This window comes from Neolamprologus brichardi, chromosome 16 (assembly GCF_056152115.1).
Source record: "Neolamprologus brichardi isolate AB-2024 chromosome 16, ASM5615211v1, whole genome shotgun sequence".
In the NCBI taxonomy this organism is placed as follows: Eukaryota; Metazoa; Chordata; class Actinopteri; order Cichliformes; family Cichlidae; genus Neolamprologus; species Neolamprologus brichardi.
This window is the reverse complement of record NC_142119.1, coordinates 4,607,067-4,618,921: the sequence shown is the minus strand read 5'-3', so window position 1 is coordinate 4,618,921 and position 11,855 is coordinate 4,607,067. Positions and strand designations below refer to the sequence as shown.

Genomic DNA, 11,855 nt, shown 5'->3' with positions numbered 1-11,855 from the left:
GTAGGTCAAGATTATCTATTGTGCTTTTCCTTGTTTTTCTGTCAAACTTGTGTGAATGCACGTATAAAATACGACTATAGTTGTAAATAATGAGGTATGCAGTGTGTACAAGTAATCCTTGATCTGTATGAGGTCATTAAAAGCAAGTATTCCTAAATGTTTATATATATCTCAGGCTTAAAGTTGCTTTTCAAACCACCTGGAGATGGCCATTCAGAAGCAAGCTACCCTTTTTAGCGAGAGAATGTATTAAGGGCCTCCATATGACCTAGTATAAGATGAATATGCATTATTGTGAATCCTGCAAAGCTAGTAGAGTCCTAGTAGTAAGTGTCCTTTAATTCAATACCTTTGACCTAAAATTGCGTAGAAAACATGTAGGCTAGTTAAGCTTGTTGCTGACAGGGCTGTATGGTTGTTTAGTTTTGTCATAGCGCTGGAATCTAGTACACTTTAGAGCAGGTAGAGCTGTGTATCACCCATATCTGAAAGGAGTGGAGAGGTTACTCAACCCTTATTTACACAGTGTGGATTCATGAAACTGAGATTAGATCAGATTATTCATTCTCAAACAACAAAATCCTGGTTGGTTGTGGCTTAATGTTGCAGCAGCACCGTAGACCAACCTTAACCCCGATCCCTAGCACTAGCTATTGACTTTATATATTAACCATTGACTTTATATACACTAGCACTGAGTAGCAAGGTCAGTAATCAGATACTGTAGAAATACAAATTTCCATTAATTGGGATTGCACAGTAACATAAGATCACATTATTCCTTTAACACAGTTTAATCCAATTAAGACGGAGACTAACCAAAATGTTCTGTAGAAGCGATTCGCAATAAAAGCCCTTTTGATTTCAATTTTGATTTCCACCAATAAAGTGAGGGAATCTTCCTGTTAATAAGAGGATATCGATACCGGCATTCCCTTTGCCAACAATAAACTTTGGAAGGAAATTTCCACAGCAGTCGTAACCTTACTTTTATTACTGTCTGATACAACTTTTATAAAATCCACAAGAAAAACCTTATTTAAGATCACTGTATTTTAAGCAGCTCTTTTGCGTACATCGTTAAAACGTCTAATGAGCTTCATTTCTCCGACGTTTGTGAGCGATCGAGCGAGCGGGGTGTTTTGATGGTGTTTGTCTCCCTCCTATGTCCGAAATCAAGCAAACACCCTGCGCTTCTTCCACCGCCCCATCCTTCTTCTCGTTCACTGCACAGTAGTAAGTAGCACGGTAGGAAACGCAACTGTTTGCAAAATTCAACCAAATATATATGTGACGTAAACGCTTGGCAGTGCTTATGTTTATAATGAAAAAGATATGTGGGACCTGATTGTATAGTCACGGTGGCCGAGAGGTTAAGGCGTTGGACTCGAAATCCAATGGGGTTTCCCCGCACAGGTTCGAATCCTGTTCGTGACGTTAAATTTTTGATTGCCACAAATTTCCTCTAATAAAACACGCTCACACTCAATCGTTCAGAAGCTCGTCAAACTAGACCCAATTTATTGATTTAATACAATGTGTGTCTCTGAAGGGTTACCCACGATACCTAGTGCTAAATGACGGATTGTACACTCTGAGTGAAATATGTGTTTAAACTGGGACACCTTGAAGACAAAACAACATAAGCCAAGATTAGTAAAACGGATGCGACATTATTAAAAATAAATAAATAAGCAAACCACCGTTAGTTTTACGGTTGATAGTAAACTCACATTTCCTCTTGTCTCGCGTTGTTTGAATGGAATTCATTTGCTATGGTAAAAACCAACTGCTTTCATTTGCAACTCTAACAGCTAGGTTTTGTGCCTGTTTATGTTTTTGGATGCACTATCTTACAAGAATACAACTATACAATTGTTCTCTATATATTGATTTGTCTATATAAAATCACATTAAAATATACTTTTACGAATATACCCCTTCGCCGTGTAGAACAATGGAATCGTCCGGTGGAGATAAAACTGACCGGCAGTACAGCTGACGTAGTTTTTGGGGCATTGTTCAAGAAGGTTAAACCGTGTAGTTTGCAGTGTGTACAGTTTTTTAAAAATAGCGTTTTGGGGGCCGTAGTATTTAGGGATTAATACCTCGGACATATAACAATAAGTGTTTTTCGAACAACAGCAACGTTACTGGGGATACAGATAGTTAAAAATAGACACACTAGTCGTATAACAAAGCATTTGGCCAGACTGCGCGCTAACAAGGCTAACAGTTCTTTATACTTACAAAAGGCACACAAAGGAAATGCGGTCGATTAGTTTAAAAGCATTAAAAAGAAGTGTCTAAATGATCGAGTGAGTCTACTAAAAAGGCTAGAAGTACAGGCAGCACATTAAGCTGTGATGTAGCTTGCAGTCAGTGGAGTGGTATTTGTTAAAACAGGAACCTCAGATTGAACCAGCGATTCTGGATTTGTCAGCCTATTGGTATCTGATTTCGAAACATCGTTTTGAGTACTTGACAGCTACTTTGCAACGGATTCTACGTTAGCTAATTTTATGAGAAGAATGAAGCTGACATTATGGCGATAATCGCGAAAAACGAGATATCCAGACACACGTATTCTGAAACTAAAATAAGGTAGCTAACTGGGAGCTAGCAAACATTTAGCGAATTGTTCCTTAGCGGAGCTATCTTGTCACCCTGCTAGTGTCAGTTAGCTGTGAAGAGTATAGTTGTCCTTCACCACTGTCACAAGCGTTTGTGTTAAGTTTAACGTGGGTTATCTAAGACGCTGGTTCCCTGTGTTTTATGTTATAAACAGTTAAGATACGTGTTAGAAGTAGTAAGGCTGGCAGGCTAACTAGTTAGCTAAGCTGAAGCTAACGGTTTTAGCTCCCCATTACATAGTAACGACAGTTATAGCTGCTGAGTTTGAGTGACAGGAAGAGAGACATCAGTGGGGTTTTTTTCCACTCTCGACACAAATAATGGCAGCACCAACAAACGAGGCCTTGTTTTTGATAAAGGATGTGAAGCCTGGTTCGAAAAATTTGAATATCGTGTTCATCGTTTTGGAAATAGGTGAGTAGTTGGGTTGTGAGGCTAAAGCGGTCTCTCCCTACATCAACTCGTGCTCCTTTTTCTTAAAGGGACCGGCAGCAGCTTTGCTGTGAAAGCCATGAGAGATACAGCCTAAATACAGTGAGGCTTTGATTTAATACTGTTCTATGTGAAAGTTGAGTTGGCCTCTGGTAGAGCTATTTGTATCTTGAGTCTTTGTTTTTTTTGTTAGGTCGAGTAACCAAAACGAAAGATGGCCATGAGGTGCGCTCATGCAAGGTGGCAGACAAGAGCGGTAGCATAGCTATCTCCGTTTGGGATGAACTCGGCAGCCTTATTCAGCCAGGGGACATCATCAAGCTAACCAGAGGGTAAGACTGCGGATGTAGAAATCTTCAATGTTGCCAGAGAGATCCGTGTTTGCATATTTTGTGTGTCTGCACCAGTTTAACCTGGTATTTCTCTGCTAGCTATGCATCTATATGGAAAGGCTGCCTGACCTTATACACTGGAAGAGGAGGAGATCTACAGAAGATTGGAGAGTAAGTAGACAGTCACACACATCTATTTATGTAATGCTCCAGTCCCTCTTGGAATTCTGCTTAGCGTATCACTCTGTTCCAGAGTCATGCTTTGTTAAATGTAATGGTGACAGGACAGTTTTAAAACACAGTCAAGCATTTTAATACATTTCCCAAAATATGATTGGAGCATTTTTGAAGTTTATTTCTAAAGCGAATAAAATTTCATTTTATAAGTTTGCACACTGACCTCTACTACAGTGCAGTACATTAGTTTGTGGGTGTTACAGTCTGGCTTTCCCTTGGCTGACAAAGTGTGAATAGTGGGGCTATTCTTCATAAGGATGAGTGCAATACAGCTGATGGCTGAAACTATCATACAAGATGATTAAATGTTCTCTAATATCTTTCCAGATTCTGTATGGTGTATTCAGAAGTGCCCAACTTCAGTGAACCAAACCCAGAGCTGCTAGCCCAAGCAAACCAGCAAAACAAGTCTGTGAGTACTCTTAGGAAACTGGCCAGCCGGTGCTGACACCTCAAGAACACTTTGGTTGTCCTGTTCTCACGCAGATCTGTACATTTCCCCAAATAAATCAAGCTAAACTATCTTCTGCAAGCTTTCTGCATGCCTCAGTCTAAGTGAAAATATATTTAAGGTGGCCTTCCTCTTTGTCTACCAGGGGAAGCCTGACCAGAATCAGAGGGGGAACTCCCCACCCAATCAGAATTCAGGTACATCTGCCCCACCAGGTCAGTGTATTTTCCTAATGCAAATTTTGATTTAACCACAAGCTGACTGATGACTTGTGTGCATGTGTTACGTAATGGTACACTTTGATGCTAACATTGGGTTTGTTGTTGTAGTCACCTGCATTTACAAAGCTTTGTTTGTACTGATGGAGCCTCAAAAACTCAGATTCCAGACAGGGACTGGCATAAGGCGAAGCAGCTAAAAGAAGTTCATCTGTCATCAATTGAATTATTCACAAATGTGCTTAATAATCTTTTAAGGGATGAAAAGGCTGGCATTTCAAGGGTTATGTAATTTTCTCACTTAGTTTAGTTCTAACTAGGGTTAAAACACAACTTGGTGGTAAAATAAAGAAAATACACCAAACATGAGGTGGCAATGTTACTGATCATGAGCTCGCTTCTAACAAATGACTCATGTTGTGATTTAAAAGGAAGAAAGTGACCTGTTAAAACAAAACACACTTCAGTCGCACCCACAAAAGTGAGACAAAAAACAGAAATGAAAACTGAAATGAGTGAGGACTGACTCGTGTTTCTAACCTGCAGGTAACGGTGCCATGCCGCCATATGCCAACAATAATCAACCACCTGGTGCACCCCGTGACCCCACGTTTGGGAACGTCGGGCGGCCCAATGGACGGTCGCCTGGCAACGGTGCCCCTTCGGTTACTGCTGCTGGAGCCCCACCAGCTACAAAGTCCTCAGTTACAATTAGCAACGGCAGGGACCCACGACGTGCCAAAAGATGAAATTGGGGGTTAGAAGGTGCAGGGGAGGGTGGTATGTGAGAAATCTATGGACGTCCCCATTTACCCCCCTCTTACAGCTTTCCGACCTGTCTGCCCCGTCTTCATCACAGCCTGTGTTGGCTATAAAAAAAACAAACAAAACAAAACAACTGACTACTTGCAGAATTTCTTTCTTTTTTAATCCAGGCTAACATGATCAGATGTGTCGTCTGTCATCCGTAGTGCTCTCATAAGCAGCACAGTGTGATTATGATCTACCACTTTATGCGTTTTCAGGGCTTCTTAGATAGTCGCGACCTGGTGTGGCTGAGGTGTGGGTAGCTTCTCAGTCTGCACCCTTCTTCTTCAAGTTGCCAGTTCTGTGCCAGTGTTACCCCCAAATCCCAAACAAACACCAACCTGAACCCTTGCCCTCTTCATGTTCTTTAAAACTATACACCCTACTTGAACACTTGATGCACTTTCTTCTCTTAATTTATGTCGAGGCTTAGCTGTCATTTAATTCAGGAAATCAGTTTCTGCTTTATTTAGTTTTTTTAGAGGGAAAAAAAGGCCTTAAGTTGTGAAAATAAGTAGTTGAACTGACTGCCCACGTGAAACTCTTCAAACCAAACTGTTTTCTGAAGTGACTGTGTGAAAGGAAAGGTGTTAGTTTCGAGTTTTAATTATTGGTAGGTAGACTGATAGTGAACGGTTTCTTTTTTTTCTTTTCAATAAGACATGTTTTGTTGTTTTCTTTCTTTCTCTTTTTTTTTTTCTTTGTTGGCCATCAACTGTACCTTTAGGGACCACTTAAATACTGGCAAAAACAGTTCACCAAATAAATTTTAGAGCAATTTTCTGTCACATTTGCTTTTCTGTAGTCTGTTTGAGAGCTTGAGTTACTGCTACTGTCGCTGATATATTCTTACACTGCAGTTTAAAGCCTACATGAGAAGTGTTCAGGGGCCTGAAAGCACATCACCCCAAAAGACTCATCGTCCTGTAAACATGCTGCCACCTTTATTAAAGCTCCACACTGCCACCAACTGCAAAACAAACCTACTTTCTGCTCATCATTGCACTCTACAGCACCATCTAGTGCCAAGATTGATAAATTATGTTATATTTGGACGTGCCTTCGCATGATTTGCTTTGCCCAGACAATGGTTACTTTACCGTTTTACTTTTCTTTACTTCAGGTGTTTCGGCGAGATTGCTCAAGCAGAAGTGGAACTGGAGTTTTATTGTTTAACTTCCTTTATCACAGTTGGGTTAGGACACTTATGTCTGTACGAATGAAAGCATTTGCATTAAGAATTTTGTTTTGAAGCAATGTGTTGCTTTCGACAAAACCCTGTCTTCATATCCTCTGTTGCACCAAGCACCTAAATGTTATGGCCTCAGGATGGCGCAATTTCCCAGTCTCACTTTTCTGACGCACTTGTGGTTTTTCTCTTCTTTTTTTTTGTTTGGTTCTTATTCTCTATGTCAAAAGGTGAAAGGGCCTTTCACATTAGTTTACGAACATGTACACTTCAAGCTGCACAAAAACACCAGGACACCACTTTTGTCTTCTGTGTGCACAAGTGGAACAAAAGTGTAGTTTCCTGTAGAGGCCAGCTGTTTGATCCGTGTGCTGCTGGGACTACAAGAGATCACCAAAGCAGCTGTAGGAGTGTTTTGGGGTTTTGTTTTTTTTTTAGTCTAAACTGTCAAACAGCTGGACTTCACGTCATATTTAAAGTAAGACAAATTTAGGGTATCGACCTCATTGTAGGGTGAACTTAGATCCTGAGCACCTGCATAAAGATAAATTTAAATATGTCCGTCCCCAAATCATTGTCTTTCCACCGAGTGTCTTTATTTTAATTTCAGCAAAGTGGGAAATGCACAAAATCCCCTTTGAATAAGCAGCTCTTAAATACATTAGCACCGCACATCCAACTTGTCTTTACTAAAATTGCAAATTTCATTTGCAAGGTTATTTAAAATCTGTTGAGTTTAAATAACCTTTATTCAAATTTTTAAACTTCTGTTTTTGTGTGACCTTCTTGAAAAGAAAAGAAGTTTCCAAACACACACAGCACTTCTTCATAATGATTCTGTCTTTGCATCCAGTTCTGTAGTAAAGGAAGATATCTGTCAGCACGACTGTTTGGCCTGTAAGAAGTAAATGTGTGAAATTACAGAAATTTATCATTTAATTACTTCAGTATAAATGTCCGCTGGGGAGGATTTTATGTGTGAGGAAAACCTGTGATTGGATAGGAATCTTCACCAGGATGATTTTTGGCCCCTGGGCCTTATGTTTGACACCCCTGCAATACACCATGCAAGTTAGATTGCCTCTGTCAGTGCGCCCCAGGGTGGCTGTGGCTACAATGTAGCGTGCCATCACCAGTGTGTGAATGGGTGGATGACTGGATATGTAAAGCGCTTTGGGGTCCTTAGGGACTAGAAAAGCGCTTTATAAATACAGGCCATTTAGATTGGCGTGCTAAGTACACTTTGATGTTGCATCTCTGTAATGGGTAACATTCCTTCCCCCCCATTAAAGTCTTCACAACACAATAAGATCCTGCAAAATACAATCCCGTCTCACAGATGATAAAAGTGAGAATCTATCTGTCAGCTTTGATATCAGGCAGGTTTTTTTCAGTGTGGCTCAGTGTTCGTGTTAGTGAGTCTAGATTTCTGCTGCACACTCCCACTGTATCTTAGAGCATCTAAGTTGACCTGGTCCAGAATTGCAAAGTAAATCCAATCAAACAACCCATCAGTTTTAACATCCCTACTCCAAAAGATTATTTTTAACAGCTCCCGATACACTAATCCTGTTCTCAATCAGAGGTCGAGGCTCATTTCAAATATTTGAAGCACTATTTCAGAATTCATTTCTGTGTTGCTCATGTGTTGTAATCACTTGTTCATTGACTGTAACTCTATATTTCTACTTTTATTTACCAAGATGTGTTTTTTTCTTAGTCTTTTTTTTGCAATCATATCACTGCTGAGCACCTTTCAAAGAACTATTTTTTTTTAAAGTTATTTTATTATTTTCTCAAAGAACCATATGTTCAAAACATGTTTACGATAAAAGCCGAGAGCTTGTGACACTGGAAGTTGACACACACATGAGAAGCGTGGCAGGAAATGTGATCTTAGAAACTCGTGTTGACAAAGAATGTGATGAGCTGGGAACTTCCTCAGTGTTTGATCAGAAGTCTAGTAGCGTCATGTGATTTGTCATATTTTAGATTTGTACCGACAGAAGCCGACATGAGGATTTCAACCTGTTACATCAATAAACCTTGAACATATCGACTAATTTAAAACATTTTTGAATACGAAATCATTTGTATAGGATTCTAAACTGAGTCGGAAAAGGTGGAGCAATGTTGTGGTGTGTTTTGCTTCATTTTGTATTTTACCCCTCGGCCTGAAAGGCTATTGTCAAGTTTACTGGAAATCTTTTGATCACAACAGCTCTAGAAGCAGGCCACGAAGGGTTTTTTAAAGCCACGCCATTGGTTTATTTACAAAGAAGGATCTCTTATCAGCCTCACATACTGACAGCTTCACTGCATCTACTGACAATCTCTTTTGGGAATCTGGCAGCCCTGATACAACTCATGTATAACCTGTAGCTATACCAGCACCACTGTGCACTCAGGTGCACGACATTCAAGGCTTTTCCCCAATCTGCATTCACTGAATTATCATCATGACAGTAACCCTTCTGCTGTCAGATTGCTGTAACTGTTCGTATCTTCAGGCCAGGGCACAGGTTGATGGTTTCGGTAAAAGATGATCTGGCAACTCATAAAGATCCTACTGTCGGCAGGCTGAACGGTACCCCAGCCTTTTTTTTTCTTATTTTCCCATTTTTTCTGTATACGATCGCGATGCATGGAACGAACCAAAACAAACAGTGTTTTTTTATTTCACAGATTTCACAGACCACATCAACAAGTGGTTTCTGTTTCAATTTTGTCTCCAGTGTGACAGTAATCCCATGACACAGTGATTCACATCATGGGCCTGGGTTTGTTTTGGGGGAAGCACTGTGGTTTAGCAACAACAACAAAACAAAGACTATTAAAAATACTCTGTAATGATGTATTAAAAAGAAAAAACAACACATGAAGCTGTAAAAAGCAATAAATAACAGTGATGTTGTGCTATATGCTTGCAGCTATGTGTAAATGTAAATGAGACTGGAAACAGACTTCCTTCATGTTTGGATTCTTGAGCAAATCAAAGTCTGTGTGTGTGACGCAAACAGAAAAATGAACTTGATGGGAGGGGTCTAGAGGGATACATCATTTGTCTCCTGCCTTCGTGTGACACATTCAGAGCGTCCCGCTGAGAAGACATCACAATGACTGGTGAGTTTTTTCATCCTCGGAGTATGAACTTGAATCTGTTTGGGAAAAGTCTTTGTAATAATTTAATGCTTTCTTTTCTTTTTTACTTTTTTGTCCTCAGAACCAAACTCATCATTGTCCTGGGAGGATTTTGGTGCCATTTACGATGCTCTGAACTTTAGCTATAATTACACCGAATTTTTCGTTGACCCCGCCACCCAGCCCTGTAGCTTTCACACCATCTCAGATACTGTGATGATCGTTGTCAGTGTCTTTTATGTCCTCATCTTTCTGATGGCACTTCCCGGTAACGTGGTGGTGGGGCTGGTGATCAGCTTAAGCAAGCAACCTTTGACCTCTTCTGACCTCTACCTCCTCAACCTGGCGATCGCTGACCTCTTGCTCGCCATCACCCTCCCGTTCTGGGCCACCTCGGTTACTCAGGGCTGGGTGTTTGGAGAAGCCATGTGCAAAATAGTCACAATCCTCCAAGAGGTGAGCTTCTACTCAACCATTCTCTTCTTGACTTGCATCAGTGTGGACCGGTACACTGTGATTGTGCGCGCCATGGAGGTCCGTAGGACTAATCGACAGCTGGTCAGCTGGGGAGTTTGTGCTGCCGTCTGGATTGTCGGAGCGCTTCTGTCCCTCCCGGGCTTGTTCAGCTCCACTTTCACCTCTTACAACTCCAGTCACGTACTGTGCGCTGAAAAATACGATCCCAGCACTGCTGATGAGTGGCGAATGGCCACCAGAATTCTCCGACACGCTTTGGGTTTTTTCATCCCCCTGACCATCATGCTGCCCTGCTACGGAATCACCATCCATCGCCTCCTTCACGTCCGTGGGGGGTTTCAACGCCAGCGAGCCATGAAAGTTATCATATTCGTGGTCCTCGCTTTCCTGCTTTGTTGGACGCCGTACCACCTAGTAGTGATAGTGGACACATTTTTCAGGGCAAAGATAGTAGAGTATCAGTGCCCAGCGAGGACAGCAGTGGACCAGGCCATGTTTGTCACCCAGAGTCTGGCCCTGCTTCACAGCTGTTTAAACCCAGTGCTGTACGCTTTCCTGGGAGAGAAATTCAGAAGGAGGCTGCGGCAGTTAATGACAAAGATAGGAATCATTGAAAGATCGTCAACGTCAAGAAGCAGCAGATCTTCGCTGTCATCGGAGCTCACGCCTACAATCATGTGAGAACATCAGAGACACTTGAAACTACTCAGATCAGCTGATCAGGGAGATTTAATGCAGGGATTAAAGTGTAGAAAACTGCTAGTTTTGATAATCCTCATATTTGTACTGCAGCTAATATTTGTCAAAGAAAGACTTCAAAATATTTTTAAATAATTTGTGTAATAATATTATTAGTGTACATACTTTTTAAGACTTTAGATTCTATTTTATTATTATTTAACTTTGATTTGTTGCACACACTTTTTTGTTTTTCTTTGAGGTTTGTTAAATTCGCCCGGTCATCTTCAATGACGATTCTGAAGAAAGAGAAAATAAAAGATGTCGCGTTTCAACGCGACATCGCAGCATTACAACATTAACACTGAGCCCTTGCCAGTGAACTCTGAGTTGCAACAATTCGGCGGTAGATTGTGAAACATCAGTTCATCAATTGCATAACATGGAGTTATTTTTATAGAAATGCATTCACATTTTTGTATCTGTGTATGGTTGCCATCAACGTCTGTATATATGAGAAATGAATAAAACCATCCACTTTGCTCCCTTGTTTGTGATTGATATGACACCGACATGACAATGACAGAGTCATTGGAGGTTTATGTGTTCGTTGATCAGCTGAGACACAACAGTCAAATGATGGGAACCCCCCTCCCTCCACAAGGTTCCCACCATTGGGTTAATGGTGTGAACTTTGCTTGTATAGGGGAGAAAAAGCAGAAGTTTTGATGACTGCAGCCACAGAAATGCAGCCATATTTGAGATCGGAGGAGCGATATCTACTCCCTCTTGATTACAAAATGATCAAAAACATCTAACTTACTTGATAACTGACAAGCATGTTGGTTCAATCCTGGCACTGGCTGGTGAGTTTGCAGAAATAGTGCCAGTTTGGATGATCCACAGAAACTCTTATTTTGCCGGGAAGAACTTGCAGGTGTGGAACTAACCAACTGCTACTGCTGAACTTGTGTCTAATTTTAAATAGTTTTCACAAATCCAGGATGCAAAAGCTATGAAAGTGGATTTTCAAACTTCTTAATCTAACATTTACAGCCCAAAACGTTGCTTTCTTGGGTTTGTGCTTTTCCTTTTTTCCTACCAGATGAGAAGAGATTAATTAAAAGGTTCATGTTTTTCTCACTGCCCAGTTCTTACAAGCTTTGTCCTTTTTTACAACAAAACTGCTCCATGCTTCTTTCAGCATTCATGTATATTGTAAATCAGAATCAGAGACTTTATTCATCCCAGAGGGAAAC

The 11,855-nt window shown here is 40.7% G+C and overlaps 2 protein-coding genes and 1 non-coding gene across 4 annotated transcripts; all 3 read left to right on the top strand.

Annotated features, from left to right (window-relative positions):
- Positions 1 to 1,355: 1,355 nt before the first annotated feature.
- On the top strand, positions 1,356 to 1,437 carry trnas-cga (transfer RNA serine (anticodon CGA)). Its single transcript has one exon. It is a non-coding gene; the product is annotated as a tRNA-Ser (tRNA).
- A 285-nt stretch (positions 1,438 to 1,722) lies between these two features.
- On the top strand, positions 1,723 to 5,911 carry nabp1a (nucleic acid binding protein 1a). Of its 2 annotated transcripts, none has more exons than XM_006793697.2 (6): positions 1,723 to 1,778; positions 3,260 to 3,398; positions 3,498 to 3,569; positions 3,963 to 4,047; positions 4,232 to 4,301; positions 4,851 to 5,911. In XM_006793697.2, the coding sequence occupies exons 1-6, from the start codon at positions 1,760 to 1,762 to the stop codon at positions 5,051 to 5,053; spliced, it is 588 nt and encodes a 195-aa protein (XP_006793760.1). In that variant the 5' UTR covers positions 1,723 to 1,759; the 3' UTR covers positions 5,054 to 5,911. The 2 variants fall into 2 exon arrangements, with proteins under 2 accessions (XP_006793760.1, XP_006793759.1); XM_006793696.3 differs by lacking the exon at positions 1,723 to 1,778 and adding an exon at positions 1,986 to 3,048 and having other exon boundaries at positions 4,851 to 5,903.
- A 318-nt stretch (positions 5,912 to 6,229) lies between these two features.
- On the top strand, positions 6,230 to 11,106 carry LOC102784919 (C-X-C chemokine receptor type 2-like). Its single transcript, XM_087853113.1, has 2 exons — positions 6,230 to 9,423; positions 9,524 to 11,106. Exons 1-2 carry the CDS (start codon positions 9,417 to 9,419, stop codon positions 10,597 to 10,599), a joined length of 1,083 nt encoding a protein of 360 aa, XP_087709239.1. The 5' UTR covers positions 6,230 to 9,416; the 3' UTR covers positions 10,600 to 11,106.
- Positions 11,107 to 11,855: the final 749 nt, after the last annotated feature.